General features: G+C 44.4%; 1 protein-coding gene, 1 long non-coding RNA gene and 2 other non-coding genes across 4 annotated transcripts in view; all 4 read left to right on the top strand.

Moving 5' to 3' along the window:
• Positions 1–18,655, top strand: part of LOC107269666 (nuclear pore complex protein Nup88) — a 257,533-nt gene that overhangs the window by 184,060 nt on the left and 54,818 nt on the right. Inside the window, exon 3 of the mRNA XM_025086989.1 lies at positions 9,692–9,978. Coding sequence (XP_024942757.1) covers positions 9,769–9,978 — 210 coding nt within the window. The 5' untranslated portion in view covers positions 9,692–9,768. The remainder of the gene's footprint in view (positions 1–9,691; positions 9,979–18,655) is intronic.
• Positions 9,085–9,158, top strand: Trnan-guu. The gene has a single exon. It is a non-coding gene; the product is annotated as a tRNA-Asn (tRNA).
• Trnat-agu lies at positions 9,407–9,480 on the top strand. Its single transcript has one exon. It is a non-coding gene; the product is annotated as a tRNA-Thr (tRNA).
• LOC112494637 lies at positions 14,893–16,064 on the top strand. The gene is made up of 3 exons (XR_003060264.1): positions 14,893–14,984; positions 15,047–15,730; positions 15,840–16,064. It is a non-coding gene; the product is annotated as an uncharacterized LOC112494637 (long non-coding RNA).

Raw genomic sequence — 18,655 nt, 5'->3', positions numbered from 1 at the left:
TGTTTCCCAGGGCTCCGACTAATTAGAATTGCTTAGGCACCGTCGTGAGCCGCGCGAACTCGCGACGCCGGATTAGGGGTTGCGGCGACGTCGGTTTCCCCAAAACGCGGGAGATTCATCTTGCAAAGGGATGAAAGTGAGAAACTGTGCGAGAGATTGAGTAGCAGAAGGGCAGTTGTCCGCGAGAACAGTACCTTACGTCTTGGCTGACAAGCACCGGGTGTATCTACTGTAAGCATAAAGTCGTATAAGGGCTAAGCGAAGGTGGGACAAGGAAGAAATGTAGAAGGCTGTGGAGATTCGTGAAAGCCGAAGACAGGCTGCCAGGGATGACTCAAGCTGCAGAATCCCACGTACTTGGGAACACGACTTCACTCGGGGTGCCTAATTAAATGCCTACCCACAACACACGACCTTTCGTGAACACTGTTCGCAGTAGCCTAGTTAAACACATTGGGGTGAAAGTTGCTTTTCCTAGATGATAAGAATACGGGGGTAGGGAGATACGTATGGATAAATAGAGATTTTTGGTAAATAATATTAAGGGTTGGTAGGGGGTAAGCTTTATGGTATAAAAACAGTGTTAAGTAAGACTGATAGAAAATTTGTAAAAAATTTCGATAAATCCTCCACGCATTGGTCATTTTATGATTGGCAGCATGACGAGGATACAGTGCTGGCAATTTAAGAATGAAAAAGCACAGAGTGGTCCGCGGAGCTGGCAGCCACTGGGTATAGATTTTTATGCAAATTCTATTGATATCCGATCGCGGCTCGTGATAGCACCCGCGTAACATGCACATTGTAGCGATACGTGGCTAGCTGGAAAGCAACCCTTAGTGAATAACAACCCTTATCCCAGTTGGCAAATACTTCTCAAAGCTCACACGCGATTGGTGACCGAAGTTTTCACGTGGCTCGGGAGGCTCTAACGAGGACACGGTAAATCGCGATTATGGCCAGTCGCTCACATTCCCACCCTTCCCGAGGCTGGGTCCTACCTTCTACCCCTCTTGGGCGCACGGCTACTTTAATTAAATATATGTGTTTTTGAAATTATGGCTCCGAGTCCCGCGCGAACTTCATTCAATTTATGAAAAATCCATAAGCGCTTACCCCCGCTGCTTAATACTACCCCACGCGTTCTTATCGTTCCCCAGTACGTTATATTGAATAAAATGATAGCATACGTTGCTTTAAGATAGATATGTAACAAATATATTCATACCATCCCCTATTGGAAAATACATTTTTTTCGTGCCTTCCTGATAATCTCGCGGAAAACTTATGCTACTTAGATAATTTCGATAATTGGCTTCGCTGCTGTCAACGCCATTTCACTGATACCTATCGTTCGCCCTGCAAACGGAAACGAATGGACAGGCAATGTATCCTACAGTATTTTATCACAGATCGCACCTAATCCGTATCGCTTTGGCATGGTTAACAAACCAGAAATAAACATAGATATATCCATGGTAGAGAAGCATTAGCTATACAGAAAGAGTGTGTATCGTAACGAGTGAGCCGAGCGAGTTCGCAGCTACCCCTTTCTATCGGGAAATCCGCAAGGTTTCCCAGTCATCGGGTACGGTCGATAAAACAGCGAGCACTAGGTCCTAGTCTTACCGTCCGTCTGTTTTACCGACGCAGTCAACAGTTAAAAGCACGTCTCGGCCAAGTAGGAGATTTTCAACCCACTTCAACGATCCTTCCCTTAACCTTCCCCGTTACTTCCTTCTACCCCTCTATCTGCCGCCCCTGGAATGTTAACGGGACTTTCTCGTGTCCCCGATGCATTGACGGTTATCATTCAGTCTGCATTATAGACGGCGGGTAAGGGGGCAATAGTAATTGCAATCGTTATGCAAATGCAAGGCCCATGCACCCTATGAAACGTTAGTTAACTTAGACCAGGGTGCATTTCCCTGGAATTTTGCCGACAAGAGGGAATTCGCTGGTGCTGGACGTTACGAGGGGATGAAAAAAAAAAAAGTATATTCGTGTCTATAACAATTTCTTTTAATTATCAAAAAAAAAAAAGTAACAGATACCATCTCGACAGTGTGATACCAAAAACAAGATGGAAGCAGAGAAACGAAGGACCGAGGGATGAAATAAATCGATGGTATCCCTCGACGCAATTCATCCCTGTCCACGGAAACGTATCTATCTATTAATGCTTTGTATTCCCCATAAGATACACCCCTGGGGACTCGATTCATTTATATGGGCGCGGGTCGCCGCGCCACGGACGCACTGGTGAGCGCGAGAAAGACAAAGCAGTAAGAATAATAGAAAGGCTAGAGCGGCGAGAACGGTAGGATAGCCATGCCAATACTCAATCAAGCAGCTCCGCTCATTTGTCATCGTCCTTCGGGCGCACACGCTGACTCTTAAAACCTAGAAGACCAGAACACGCCATTCCTGCATTCGTCATCGAATCCCAGACAGAGGAGGAGAACGTTATGGCGAATCCAATATACACCAAATACAACTAAGGGATGAAAACGTGTCCTAATTATTTTTTTTTAATATCAAGTATATCAACGAAAACCCATTAATCAAGACAATTTGAGGTTTGACGAAAAAAATGACGTTGACGGAAAAAGAAAAAAAAAACGTGTCATCATCACCAAGTGACATGACGAGGGGTAATAAGAAGGGGTTATAAGTTCGTATACCCAGTTAGAATACGAATGCCATGCAGAGGGGATAACACACCCTCGAAATGCTATAGGGTGGCATAAAAATAGTATGACACTCGTGAGCCCCTCTGTGTAATGTAGAGCTTTTGGTATCATTATCATATCACGCTCGTGAGCTTGTACGCTTGTCAGAGAAAGATGAGCGTGCACGGCTTGTAGGTAGCAAGTAGTCACTGCCGAGTATAGCCAGGCACGGTGGACGAAGGGAGTTGGGTAACCGGGTGGCTCGTAATGTATGTGTAATATTTTTAATTGTTGACATTAAAATGTGTTCCATCAGTTTTTTCTTGTTAACGTCGGTCCGACTGGAGATGGGGTAGTAGTCCGGTTTACCCCTCGCTCATACTACGTCACGTACTCTGGGTCTGTCTCTCTCGGTCCTTTACTCTTATTATGCTTTTTTCCCTTTATTTTTCTCTCGCTCTCTCTCGCACGCTCATTCACTACCCCTTCCACGCTGAAGCCCTCGTTATTTATTTCACGCTTAAAGAATTGCCAGCGAGCCATTGGTCCGTACGATTTTCTACAGGACGCTTTGAAATCTGCCAGCCGCCATTTTGTTATGGCTGCGTCCATCTCGCGAAAGAATTACGGCCATTTACTTTCCCACGTGTGTAGTCTTTCGCCAAAGGGGTTCGGAGATATCTCTGTCTGGATATATATATTTTTTTGGGGGACTTTTTCTCCCTTTTTTTATTATTCTCTTATCTATCTATCTCTTTCTCTCTCTATAACCGAAATTTCTCTTTCTTCGTCGCCTTTTTGCGTTGCGTAATAGTGCATATATACCTACCCTCTATTATGTGACTACTATAGGAGTCACGAGAGAAGTCAAAACGTGAGATACATCCTGACAAGGAGGCAAGGAAATGCGAATTTCTGGATGCTGGCAAATATATCCGCACCTACTAAAACTTCTGACTTTTCGATTGAATGTAAAATTCCTGAAAAGCTCTATTATGCCGCGTTTCCTTCTTCTACGTTTTGCATGTGATTCCAGCACAATGCCCGCCCATCGGAAACCGTCTTCTACTACTTCCGGCTGTCTGTCCGTTCGGGGCATCTACCACTTAGAATCCCATACGATAAAATTCTCTCTCTATACATATATAGACATACAGATCGCACACGCCAGAATCCCTTCAACTCCGTTTTCGCATATTTATTTGCTTTCCTTTAGAAAAATACACAAACCTCACCCTGGGAGAATATATTATATATATATATAGATATATAGGTACTCCCTGTCACTCAGGGGTTCACAGGGTGGATTTTACATACCGCCAAGGGGTAGCTAACGGGCTGACTTTTCACGATACAGCTTCTTACATATGCTACATCCCCTACTATCACAGCGTATAGGCATATAGTATCCTCCTTACCCTCCCGCATGTAAATGTCAATGCGATGTTTTATTCCGGCTGATTTTCACGTCGGTTTGCCATGCCCCGCGGCGTCGAGACGCTTTCGGGACGCCTTTGGGACCCTTTCCGAAAAAGTCAAAGTACTATCAGTCACTCGTTCCATATATATAGTACACAAGACTCCACGTGTACAAACGTAGCCGCTTGACGTACTAGCATGCCGGTTATCTCTCTAACAGTGCAGTAGATACCGGGTGCGTAATTAGTGCGTAATTAGATGGATCTAAAGGAGTCTCCAGCAGTGAAGTCAAGGTGTAATAATATCAGACTCGCCGGCGAAACTGTTGGATGGCGCACGGACTAGCCATAAAAGGCGTATCTCGGTCGGTATCGGTGGGCATGTTCTTTTTTAGAGCTGTTTTACCCTGATTACCCGACAATGGCTAATCCCAATTAAAAAGTATTACATTAATTATCTCGCTTTCGAAATATTTAGCGCTCGCTTTAGTGCCGTGGAACTCGCGATCCTCTTGTTCGTTTTTTTATTACAAAATTTTTTTACTTTGAATTTTTTTTTTTTTTCGATTTCGATATATCTCATTTTTATTGTTTGTGTAATCCTGAGGGCTAGTTTAGCCATTGTCGAGTATTTTACCTATCTTGATGTGATACGTGTTAATCCGACGAATGGCTATGAAATGTACGTGCCCACCTATGTACGCACGTTAATACGCACCCCCGTGGCTTTAACAGGCAAAGACTTTATCTCGCCATCTCATTAACCTCGAGTGCTTCTGCAAAATCGTCATGGCAATCAGTTGGCATCAATTGTGCCCGACACCTCTGACGGCCTTTGGCCCCTTAGGCTACCTGGCTAATTACTTTATTGCGAATACATCATTGGGGATGGAATTGAGATAGGGGCGCAAGCGTCTCCATGAAATATTCTGCCTTGTAACGTGAGCTCCGTTCGTCACGGTCCCGGACAGATTTGAGGTTAGGATTGGTAAGTTGGGTAAATTTTTTATTGTCCTTTTAGGGGTGCATTTTTGACCGTCGAAAATAACCAAATGATACTCGACTGCGATAATTGAATGAGAGTTGTCAAATTGATTTATTTTTATGTTCATGGTCAAGGGATATGACAGGAAACTGTCATGTGTTAATTCATGTAATGCATAATCAAGAAAGCCCCTGTAACCGATCGTATCGTCATTTCTATGGAGGGGTGGTCTGTATCAGGGTTAATATATGGGGTAGCATAATACGTTACGGAAAAACAGTGGGGTTGATGGACAAGATAATAGTTCAAAGCGGGTTGCGCTTATGGTATTTTTCAGGGGGAGGGCTGAGGAGGGCGGATATAGAAAGAGACGGGAAAACGTGCTTCTAAGGGGATTCCCTGCGGTTACGTAATTACGTGTATCTGTTTTTATTTTTTTACTCTTTTTCTTCTTTCTCCATTTTTTTTTTTCCCCAAGAGAAACCATACCTACTCCAAACCAACCCCTCCGTCCCTACATCACGGCACCCGAAGCTTATCTTGATATTTTTACGAGGCTATTTTCCAGCAATCCGCTGCCCCTGTTTCCTTTCTCTTTTCCTCCCTCTTCTTTCTTTTTCATTTCATTTCATTTAAACAGACCCAACGACCAAACTCGCCTAGCCGCTGCAACTGATACAACCACATTTTCATTAAAGCGTCTGATTTATTGACATAGTTAGCCTTGTCGACTTTGTTCCTCCCTTCTATAAGGGTCGCGTCACATACAAACAACCCACGAAGAACGAAAAACATGGTTAACCGTTAAGGGCGGAAAATCGAAAAGACGAGTAATTAGACATTTTTTTGTAAGATCCGCAACACCGGACTAACGACCAAAATTTTTCAGGTACATTGCGCAAGTTACTAATATTTTTGTCAATCGTCCATACTGAACCACGTGACGTAACGAAAATCTCATCCTCGTATGGTCATTATTGTCATTCATACCGGTGAGAGGGTGAAAAGTAAAAAGGGATCGGAAAAACCGATATGACGTAGGTATCTAATGGATACTCTAAGTGGGGCATTCCTCAATCAAGCAAAACGAATGTTGCTTAAAAATAATTTTTTGCTCTGTCTACACTCATTATCGTATGAAGTACTTACGTTATACTCTGATATATTGTACCCGTATAAATCAGTTTCAAGAAAATTTTTCGGAGTACTGAAGTACTGCAGTATATGTATACATATATATAAGGCTACGAGGACCATTGTGATTGACGTAATAATAAACGACATGGCGGACGTGAGGAACCGATAGATAAATTGAACGGATACAGAAAACAGAACAATCTCTGGACCACGATGGTGGACCGGGATACCCGCAACGTTCATTTATAACGGAAGCGTTGAATTGTAGAAGATTGAGGAAAAGGATTGGAGAAAGGTGGCTGGTGCTCGTCTACGAGGAAGACGAATCGACAACACAGAACCTGCTGGTCCAGGGCTGACAACCTCTATAGATCAAAGCCACGTCTTCGCACATGTGCTACTTTCATTCTCTGGACCACTGCCGAATCCATCTACCCATTTCTTGGTTAGATTCAATTTACACATCTGTCCCTCTTATCTAATCGATCAGATCCGTCAGATATAAATGGACTTCACTGTCGTTTTATCGAATGGTATAAAAATATATTTTATTGATCTTTCTTTTTTTTAATCAGAACAAATTTTACTACCCTATTTACATGAACTTCGGCTGATCTTAACCCACGAAGATAGGCTCTTTTAAATAGTAATAATTAACAAGAACGACTCAAGATGATGAAAGGAGAGAACAAGTTAGAGAGAACCAAAACGAGAGAGAGAGAGCGAGAGAGAGAGAGAGAGAGAGAGAGAGAGAGAGAGAGAGGTTCAAGAAGGTAGTCTTGAGGCCGTGTGTTCTCTCCGGGGAGCCAAGTGTTGGGAGAATTAACAGCAACCCCTGATCTTGGCCCTCTATGCTATCTCCCTAATAATAAACTGGTAATTCCCAATGCTCCTATAAGTTACTCCCTTTCAGCACCGCAATGACCTATGAGTGCCAAGATGTATCCCATAACGGGTGTCTACAATTCGATACGATAATCAAGTCACCCTTGAAAGATTTCCAGCTCGTGACATCCCTGAAAAAAAATCACTCGTACTAATCGAAATCCAAAATTTAATAAAGTTCGACTCTTATAAAATTTATATATATTAATCAAAATTAACGATATCTCCAACCCCACTAATATGCTCCTAGCAATTTATACACCTGGAACACCCGTTAGACCCTATAGAAGCAGGTATCCATACATAGGTATATATCTACAGCTTGTAAAGTACCGTGCTTTCGTGACGAGGGGATGCGGAAGGGCATTTGCTTGGAATCAGCAACGGGGCGGGGGGGTGGTCTATGTACGGCAGGAGAAGGGAGGTAAAACCGGAAGGGGATGTAAACTTCCAAGAGCAAGATTCAACCTCTCCGCGGAAACCGGGCTAGATTTATGGGCATAAATTTCTACCTAATAAGAAGTAAACCTCCCAAACTCTCAGGCATCGCGATAACAGTTACTATGCGTACGTAGATGTTTAGATGGAGCAGTTATGTACGTCTTAGCAATATACAATATATATATATACATCTATATATATGCATGCGTTTATTCCTCTAATGTACTCTGTACCCCCCCCCCACCCCATGTACACAAGGGGTGCACACGATCGCCTACATTAAAGCTTGCAGTTTCGAAGCGTCCCGACAGCCGCAAAGCGACACGCGTCCCGACGACGTGGATTTATCGTTATTTCCCACTAATTGCAACTTGGCGTGGCGTCCGATACGCGAGAGCGTTCGCTCCTATAACGCGAATGATGAATCGCGAACGCGCGCCATTACTCCTGGAAAATCTACAGGTTGCAGCGGACACGGAGACCATGTTGACACTGTAGCTTCTCGATTGTCAAAAATCAGCTAATTTATAGGAACGATTTAACATTGACCGTATAGGTATGCTTATATGCCATGTAAACGATAGGAGTAAGATAAGGATATTTAGATTTTTAAAATAAGTTTATAATTTTCATGATTAATTATTATATATGGTATATGTAATGATTCTATACAGGTATTCGGAACTGTGATACATGGGGTGTACTTGTGTATATGGGTCGTTTCAAAGTACGGTACGGCGGAGGGTGGCGTAGCGAAGGATATAGGAAGGAAGGATACTGCTGGAAAACAGTGACCAATAAATTCTCCACAACTGTCTCTTGCTTGTAATTAAACACACAATTTAAGCACGCCATTAATGTCGGCATTCTCGAAGTCTTGTCGGCCTTCCAGCGGGATCCACGATACGAGATGTTGGAAGCGATTCCGAATTTATACGCTTAATAAAAAAGTCTATACATGGCACCATATGGTATTTTCATATGTTGATATGCGACGTTGGTATACTTGGTGTATATTAATAATGATGGGTATGGGATTGGTTTAAGTCTTTTTTTAATTTCCTTCAGGCAAGCCATACCTTTCTCGTGACCTTTTCTGCCGTTCGGTCTGCTTGGCGGCGATTGAAGGTAACGAGTGTAGTAATGAGGGTGGTACTGGTTTGGGAGTGAGCCGCAAAATGCAGTGACGATTTCCATCCACTTAATGATCCTTAACAGTTGCTCTAATTAAGATTTAATTAAAGGTTTCGTATGTATCAAACATCTGCGAGATACATCCTGACGGACAAATCACCTAGGGACCACCCTTGCACCCCCAATCGACTCTCCGCCTCTTGCATATAGACGTTCACTAATGAGAGTCTCGTGTAATTAAGCGCTTATGGATGCGCGGTATCTACGCAACTGACAGAACATTTAGCTTACGTAGGCAATTAATACTTTATGTTGTAATCATTCGGACATGATGACTTAATTATTTACGCGTTGGTTAATAATTGTTTATTATTGATTAGTATGATGATTTTTCAGAACGTAAAGTCACGTAGCTTCCGTGGCGCAATTGGTTAGCGCGTTCGGCTGTTAACCGAAAGGTTGGTGGTTCGAGCCCACCCGGGAGCGACTACTTTTGATAAATTTTGATAAGAATCTTCCCGAGGTTGTAGATAGCTGATAAGGCAGACTTCAATAGCTTTGCACAATCTTGTATAAATCTTCAGACAGTTTCTAAGGTCTTTGATTTTATTTACAATGTATAGTTTTCAATCGAATCTACTCATGATATTATTAATTAATGTTTAATTGTAAGAATTATCATTGTTATAAAATTACACAACTGTTATGAAAAATAAAATCATTGTTTCCAAATAGGCGCCGTGGCTTAGTTGGTTAAAGCGCCTGTCTAGTAAACAGGAGATCGAGGGTTCGAATCCCTCCGGGGCCTTGAGTAAATTCGACTAGACGAATGAACTCAGAGAATTTTTGCTTAAATTTTCAAACAATTTTCTATAACTACTATCAGTTTGATTTTTTAAGAAGAATTGATAACAAATTTTTATAGTAAATGGTTACCAATATTCAATTGATGTGCCAAACCTCGGTCCAAGTTGAGAAGCCAACTTCACTATATTCTAGTACTATATTATTCCACACAGGTGGCCAGCCTGGAATCAGCTGTTACCGACAGCAGTTAACTTCATTGTTGTGCAGTAGCGTGCGTCAAAACGTGAAGATGAGTTCGTGCACAGATCCACTTTGTTTAAACGAGAAGAAATTATTTAAAGTGCTGAGGGAGAGTTTACCCAAGGACCTCAAAGACACCAGAAATATCATTGAAATACGGGATGACGTGCTGTACGCCTGGAATGCAGATAAAGGCGCGATTCTCACGCTGAACGTTGCTGCCACGCGTGGAAAAGCCAGCGAGGATGTGTCTTATCAAGTGAGTATCGATTTTTTATTCTTTGTTGAAATAATATTTATTTACAATTGTTCTTACTGTGCCCGTATCCAATCGACGCTAGTTTTTATTGATGATTCTCATGCTGCATACACAGCATCCTCGCTTCCCTCTACAGAAACATAACCTCACGAATCGAGTGCGCATGTCCGTAACTCCAGAGCACGCGGTTTCTGTCAGTACATTCTGATCCAAAAGTTTATTACAAGTATACAGATTACTTAATATCTTTCGCGTTACTTTATACCGTGCGTCATTACTATAGAATTTTTTAAATCTATGACTTCACAATGTAACTCCTATTCGAGAAAGAGTATTTTACCCAACATTCACAGGTATCACTATGTCTGTCCTCTTCTAACGCACGTAAATACCAATGCATCTGTCTCTCTCTTACTCACGGTAAGTATAGGAAAATAAAAATTCCTAAGAATAATAAATTGTCTGATGAGTCAAGACATTAAACAGTGTACTAATAATGTATACGTATATTTACTTTACTTACTTTTGATTTAAAAAACTCGTGAAGTACTCTCAATTCAAAACTATTGAACAATAGTTATATCTCACTAGTGCGTCTAAGCTCGACAGTCATGTATACATATATGGCAGAACTAGTATATAGAATATGGAGTAAAGAGAGTGACGATTACTGCCGGTAAATGAAAGGGAAGCAGAGGGGCGGAATCGTAGCGAGAATGGGCAGAAACGCTTCGTTCTCGGGCCGTGCTTTTATTTCATTTCAATGGCAGCGCAGGATCAGCAGGCACATTAATGCCTGGCCGCGCGCAAAAGAGCAGTAAGGGGATAATTTATAGGAAATGGGTTGTTCGACGCTCCGGAGTAATTTAATTAAAATAAATGTCCGAGCGACCGAGGAGGTGGAGGACGAGGAGGAGGAGTGCTGCCACTACCCACTGGCCACGGACTGCAGACCACACTGCGAATAAAATGCAAATTCAAAACCCTTCCCCGCGTTACGTAAACGCATACCAACCCCTTTCCATCTCCACACCCCTATATCTACCGAGTCTGCATGTGCACGGAGGGCTGGTAAAATCTCGTAAAGAACCAAGATAAACTCCAAGAGACCCCAGGTTACTCATTCCTAGTGACAGTTCGTCACGTTCACAACTGTACTTGAAGCGGAATACCCATTCCTCGCACTTATTCGAATTGAATGTCCTTCTAGAAATATCAAGGTGCCACGTATGCCACGACACTGAATAATTGCCCAGGATGCAAGCTCAGAAAAATCAGTAAAATATCAGTCATAAATATTAAAAGTTAGCGAGGTTCAACGGTCCTGCTCGCAAAGGGGGGTTGGTGGTTAGGGGTTGGTCGGTCTGCCGGTAGGTAGGATCTCCATGGGAGTGGAATGAAAGGGTGCGGGACGGGGAGGGACTGCAGGACTTTAAACCGGAAGATAGGTGTCGCAGGGTGCCCTGACTACGGGGTAGGGTGTGTGCCAAGGGGGCGCCGCACTATGGTGGCGGTACGAGGTCGGAGACAAAGACGCGCCATTGTCAACCGCTCCGCCATCGGAACCGCCATCCGCCGCGGGAAACTTTGAATCATTTTTATTGCATAGAGTTATCTTTGTTACCAGCGGAACGAACGTCTAAACGTACCCTCAGTCCATCCCCTTCAGCCACCCCGCCTCCTACCACCGTCCCCTTTGGCATCCACCTCGCAGTCAACCCCGCCAACCCCCTGCGCGCTACTTTTATCCACCTTCCAGCCAGCCTTTAACGTTCCTACCTACTACCCATGCCTACCCCTATTCCGGGGAGATAATACTCTCGCGAAAGCATTCACACCCCTTTGACTGCCCAAATGGAATAAGTTCCTTAATTCGCGAATTTATTGGGCCCCGGGGTACGTCTTATCATTTTTAATAGCATTCCTGAAAAGTGTCTAGCCAACGCAGTGACAATCGTTGCTTTTGGGTCAGCTCGACGTCAACGTAACGAGGGTGGCTCTTCTCGCGCACAGCGTGCCTGCCGATGGGAACAATGTACGCCTGACAATACAGAGATGATTTAATAGACGATAATGATCTTCGGCGCGAGCTTCGCTCTGCCGCAGCGAGAGCCAGCAATAAAGAAGGGCGAGCGAGAAGAGGGGAATAAAAAAAAAGAGGCGTGAATGGGCCCAATATCGCATTTTCCATCCATCCATCCATCCCCGTTACTCATAGGGGATGGCTGGGGGGTGGTAAAATTGCGAATGGAAACGGTGCGAAGTGTGACGCGCATATCCATAAAACTGCCAACGCTACGGCGATGCTCAATAACCCGTGCCGCATTGCCAAACCCATATCCTCTACTCCTATATGCTATACGTTCTCTACATTCGTGCCTACATTATATACGCAGCCACCTCCGCGTCATCCCCTCTCCGACACTCTCTCACGCACCCACTTCTAACCGCCCGTGACTGTAGTCGGAAAAAAAATATCACTGGCATTTGCGAAGACGTTGGAAAAATTCTACTATAATCTACGTACCGTCATACTTCAAGTGCGATTATCGATTGTCGATGAGAGATCAATCGATTCGAAATTGATTATCTGACACGCGTATACCAGACTTAGGTATGCACGTGGTAACTGTACGATTAGGAATGGCAAAGTTCATTACTGGTATTCCAAAAGGGTGTCTTATCTAAATTAAAAAATTCCCCGGTTCTTCCGAGGGTCAAAGGTCGCACAGGAAAACGGACTCGAAACGAAATAGAACATTCCAGAAGGTCGCGTCTGACCCGAGACTCGCTGAGATATCGTGTAATAAGCGAAATCCACTGGACGATAATTAAAAAGTAATTTTATGGTGACGTTTCTCAGCGTGGATGGGGCGGCAGGGGGGACAAGGGAAAGCAAGGGTGCCTACTCTCAAAAGGGGCTTGAACCTGGATTTCACGTAAGTGAACATACCTATACGTGACTCCGGTGAGGGTGGTGTGCGTGGAGCCGCTTGAGAGAGTGGAATAAAATTCACGGGAAGTGTTTTACATCGTAGAAGTCCGCCGCTACTACATGTCGGTGGAGCGAAGGTTACCGAGGTAGAGGAGGAGACGGAAAGAAAGGGTTGAAAAAAAAAAGGGGTCGCCAGGTCCTACTAGGTACAGTACCGGAGTACGTGGGGGCGCAGAGGCTGCCGGCGAGGGTCGGCGAATTCCGTAAGTGGCGGACAATGGCTTTTGTGGTAGACATCGGGGCCCTCGCGGCATTCATATTTTCGCACCCTGGCAGTTAGATACATTTTGCCTCAGTCTCGTTTTAGCCGGGCGCGAAGATAAAAAATAAAGCGTACACAAGAACCCCTTGAAATCGTAGAGTCACCCCGTACGTGTCCCTTACCCATTCCGAGCCAACCCTTAACACACTGTAACCAGTCCGAGTGCCACTGTGGGTACGTACCTCGTGCATTGTAACGACTCGCTGTGGATTAGCAAATTTGTTATTCATCCCTCAAGTTTTGAACGAACGTCAAAGATAAGGCTGGTATTTCACTTGTGAAATTGTCGCGTGACGTCAGCGAGGAAGCAAGAGGAATTTTCGTGGTTATCTCTTCGCGGCTCTTCGCGCTGTCCATGGCATCTCCGGATCTACGGCGATGGCTGTTTGGTTAGCAAGGGTGGTTTCTAGGGGATGAAGGGTAGCTATACTTGAAATCGCAGAGATCGCGTAACCGTACCGCTAACGCTCCACTATCATCCGCCTTACGTTTCTCTACCTGAGAACGGCGTCTTTATCTCTCAAGACACAACAATACCGCCCATTGTCAAAGCTGCCCGTTAAAATACGTATACCATCCACACCCTCTATATACTCACCCTCGGAAAGCCGGAGAAGCTAGCAGCGTGCTTTCTCCATTATTACTTGTATAGGCTATAAGCGTCTCAAAGGGTTTTGGACCCACCCCTACCTAAAGATGACAATTTCCAGCTAATAACATTTTCGTTTGGAATTATCTTACTTGCTCTTGTTTACAGTCTTGTAAACTCCAAGGAAACACAAATTCTTTGAGGGACGAAACGACCCTCTGATTTTCATTGGCTACTCGAGATGCAATAAAGATGTTATCCGACACTTGGAACTTATCGAGCATACATATATATATGCATATTTAATACTCTTATTTTTCTTAGATCTTATCCCAACAGCATCCCGATCCGAAGATACGGAGGGACGAAATCGGAAGTCTCATAAATCAGAAGGTCTGCTTCCGGCGGATACGGTACCGCGAAGTGGATGGCTCTCGTTCCACAGGGGGTGGCATTGTCAGACTAGGTTGCCATGGTGGGCTAATGCATTTCCTTTACAGTTTTAATGGGCATTCATAACTAAGTTTAATAACACCGGCAGAGGAGAAGGTGCTGCTGTACAGGAGGTGGTTGCATATCTAATAATTCCACGGTTCCACCTCCAGCAGGAAGTGGCACACGGCGTAGGATGCTACGAGCTTAAAGGTCGTGCACACCGAAAGTTCCCTGTATCAGACTCCTAGGATGAGAACCACCAGATTCATATACGTACGAAGGTAACCTAGAATATTGAATATAATTTTATTACGTAAAATGTCCAAAAAATAATCGCCTACCGGATCACGTGATCGCGCAGTATCAAATAGTATATTCTAATGACGTGACAATACCTTGAGCAGAGTCACTCACGATTCTCTCTGGCTATATATAATAAAGTGGCTAATTAACATTACAACTACCCTCTAGGAATCTCAACGCCAACCACCTCCCCAAAACAGTCCTGGTAACACTGGTCCTAGCGGCACTGGAATGGTAGCGCACAAGGGCAGATTATAGCGTTGGCACTCCTGTAATTTAAGTATGCCACTGAAGACACGGTTTCGCCATGCGACGCCTGGCATTATCATGGTAATTTGTTCGAAACAAACATTATAATTCCATGTGAGCTGGAAGAACGGGGCAGGGGTTGGCCAATGGAGGTGTCGTTTCTCCTCTCGAAGGTTTGCCCTCTTGGTCCTCTTCTTAATCATCTCTATCTCTGACTCTCTCTATCTCGTTCCAGGGAATCCAGCTCCGCTCTTCCTATCCTCGTCCGACGCTCTGTCGAGTGGGGTAGTTTCTAGCTGGAAGGGTTGAGACTTGGTACCCAAGTTAAAGGCGTAAGATCTACCGTGTTTTGGACAGTGTCCATTGTCTTGGAATATTTATTAGAGAAGCCGCCGCCGTCGCAGCGCAGCCGACCAACGCTAAGATGGCGGTTATGGCATAATGGTGGATTTATCGTCGGCAACCAAGACGCCATTATGCACCGGGTAGGAACCCCTACGGGAGACTAAACGCGTCTTAGAGCCCTTCTTAGTGACCCTAAAGTGACGCACGGCGCTTGGGATTGTCTCTCGTGTCTTCTGAGATTCATGGATAGGATCCTCGTCGGAAAAGGATTCGTGTCCGTCCGTGATACTACCCTTGGCATTTACCACGCGCAACCCCCCTGCCCGTATAGTTCGTCGATGACGCAGAGAAAATGTTTGTTCCATTGAATAATCTCTAAGGGTTTTTAACCCTTTGATTCGTTATGAATTATCGATCGATTGAATTTGTCGATTTTGCCCTCTATCCCTTTTACGGATCTGTGGGAGAGCCTCGTCGTGACAGCCATTGGACCAGGTCCGAAAGGAGTCGATGTATCAAGAAACGGAATTCCGATGATGAAATTATTTTGAACTCTTTCAGCCGTTCGGAATGGGTAACTTTGTTTCTGTATTTATATTAGAAATTCAAAATGACAGTTCTGCAGAACTTTCTCGCTACGGGTGTAATGTCTACGTGCTTACGAGACTTTGAAATTTTTCAAGGAAACGCCATAAGCCCTACGTCAGCCATAAAAGTCTGAGGCATTACGATTGCTGGATATCAAAGTGGCTCCGAGGGGATTGATGACGTTTGGTTAAACGGAAGATCAGGCCGAAGAAAGAAAAAGTTCATTTCCAGGCCAGCTCCGGGTGGCGGGATACGAAGAAGGAAAAAACAGACTAAGACGAGGAGGATGAAAAAAGGAAAAAGTGGCTGTCTGTGCCCCCTAGCAGTAAATTCCGAAACGGTTACGGGCCGTGAGATAATGCGCAATCATTTCGGAATGGAAATTAAAATCAGATGATGAATCCTAACGATGCCGTTTATTATTTTAATTTTCCGCGAACCCAGCGCACCGCTCCTGCGGCTGCTAACTCGAGTTCGAGACACTAAATTACGTTCCTATTAGCCCGTATAATTACAAGATGGCCCCAGTAATTTCCGTTTATTCCAACTTCGTCTCTCGAAACGGCCGGGCATTATAGATACAAATAAAAATTCGCGACGGCCATACCCGGCACCGGCATCGCCACCGGAATCGCATAAACCAAGTAGCGAGCAACCCTGTTCTCGAAGCCAGACTCCCTTACCAGAAACCGCCACCCTGCTCGATATCAGGAACAAGACGCGAGGGACGCCTGTGTCCAAGGCTGAGAGAGTTTACGTTCGTTTGAGCTTTACAGGCCGTGAAACGCTTTCCCAGGGGGTTGAGTGTGTATTTCCTGCAAAGAATCGAAGAATCATCCCTTAGAAAGTACCGAGGTAACAACCCCCTGTGAACCAGCGAGCCAAAGAGCCAGTCGGCAGGCGTTTTCCTTTAACGGGCCAATAATCAGGAATTTGAGATTTACACGACGATAAATTCGCAACTTCCCTCTGAATGCAGGGTGGCTTTCTACCGGTGGTACCTATGCCCCCTCCCGCCCCCTGCTACCCCCTCTTCCGTTCTGCGGGTGGTTCTCGTCAGCCCAGCCAGTTTCGCGTATTTATATTTATAGTGACGTAAATGTAAAGCCGTTCTCGCGGCCGGGATCGGCTTTACGCGGCTTATTATAATGTAACTATAACTTTTTATGTCCCTCGTAATGCGGTACAACCGGCATCGTATCTGGCATCGGTTCGAGTCGTATATTTACCGGGAATACTTTGGGTGTGTCAGTGTTGTTTTACTTCTTTTACCTGTTTTTTTGTCAAGCCGTCAATCCATGAAATTTCGCATATAGTAACCGAGGTTCTATATCCTTAGGTTTCTTTAGACAGGATTCGCTTATTTGAAAAATCGATTTCAATAATTAATTAAAATTTGCATCACCCGTATCTATAGAGTTCATATGATTTCTTAAGGAATTTAGAAAAATTTCATGAAATTTTACGTGATTCAATTTTTTTTCAGAGTAAAATAGTAAAACCCGGTGGGTTAGGAAAAATTCTTAGGAAGATCGTAAACATTGTTGTAAGGGTTGCGAATGGCAAGTTGCTAGTGACGTAGAATTTGGGATCTTCGTCTTATCCACCCTTGTATAAAACCCTCTGTATTTTGAGTAGCCGTTTAGTTGGGGTAATTAAAGTCCCGAGTACAAGGCCGAGTGCACGATTTCGAAGAAGAATAGGTCACGTCCGAGTCCTTAAGAAGAAAGGGTTTCCAAGAGTGTAAGAATGGCCAGACCGGGCTATTTTTCTAGTTAATTTGAATTTCGTAATTACCACCGGGTACCAAGTACCCAGTCCAGGGTGGACGTTATATAAAAAGGTCTTCCCCTTAATATTCACGAGAATTCGTTATGCCAGTTTCTGGTGAAAGGATTTCGCGATGGCACGCGACCTTTCTCATAGGACACGAACGATAACGGAGGCTACCCAAGAAAACACAGAAGAAGAAGGGCCCATCCAGAAGTATCCGTTTTCCTGTACTCATTTTCCCATTTTGTTTTCTGTTTTAGGTATAAAGCTCTCGAGAGATCTGAAAAAAGAAATCCCCAGAGAAAAGAGTAGACCTCCTTCGGACCGATCAACCCCCTCCTGCTTCGAGCATCCCCAGAGTCTCTCATCCCCCGAAGTAATCAAGACAATGAATATATTTGCGAGGGAGGTCGTAATTACCGAGTATTTTTCATGCCCCACCCTATCCGAAGCTGATTGATATTTTGTATTCAAGACAAGGCCGCGTCTCTAACCTAGCTGGTGCCGTTACCAAGCTCTCTTTTTTCATCCCAGCCAAGGGGGGTGGTGAGCCGGAAAAGAATTAAGTGATTGAAGTTAACGGAGGAACCACCCTCGTTCCTGTAATCAGACGCCCGATTAAATAATTGAACGAGATACCGTTCTTCGAAATTATTTTTTTTTTCCACCCCCTTCTGCACCATCCACCAGCATCCATTTCCTCCCTTGCAGCTCATGGGGGGATGCGACAGTCAAAACGTCATATAGGCTCCAAGGGATACAGTGGCACATGAGAATCCACGGTATCTTCATGGCGTTAATTAGGAAGGGTAGCTCTTACTTTGAATCAAGTCCCGACTGACGGGGCTGAGTTAGGGCTGGATATCAACCGGAATAAGGGAGGTCGGAATAAGAGTCCTCGGAAGCTCACGGCCCATTTCACTGAAGGTTCATCTTTAATTTCTTCGCGTTTTTTACGCCACTTGACACTCCTTTAAATTCCACCCTAACCCCCATGCCGGTAACGGGCGCGTCCCGGGTGCTACGGCGGGGGGTGGTGTTCAGGAGGATTGTAAGGGTGGCAAGGCACTGTTCGCTCATTTCTCCGGTTGTCTTACGGCGATTAACCAGACTCGTAGCAATCCTACCTCCCTCCTCC

Source organism: Cephus cinctus, unplaced genomic scaffold, assembly GCF_000341935.2.
Source record: "Cephus cinctus unplaced genomic scaffold, Ccin1 Ccin1_scaffold0689, whole genome shotgun sequence".
Lineage (NCBI taxonomy): Eukaryota > Metazoa > Arthropoda > Insecta > Hymenoptera > Cephidae > Cephus > Cephus cinctus.
This window is presented reverse-complemented; position numbering and strand designations above follow the sequence as displayed.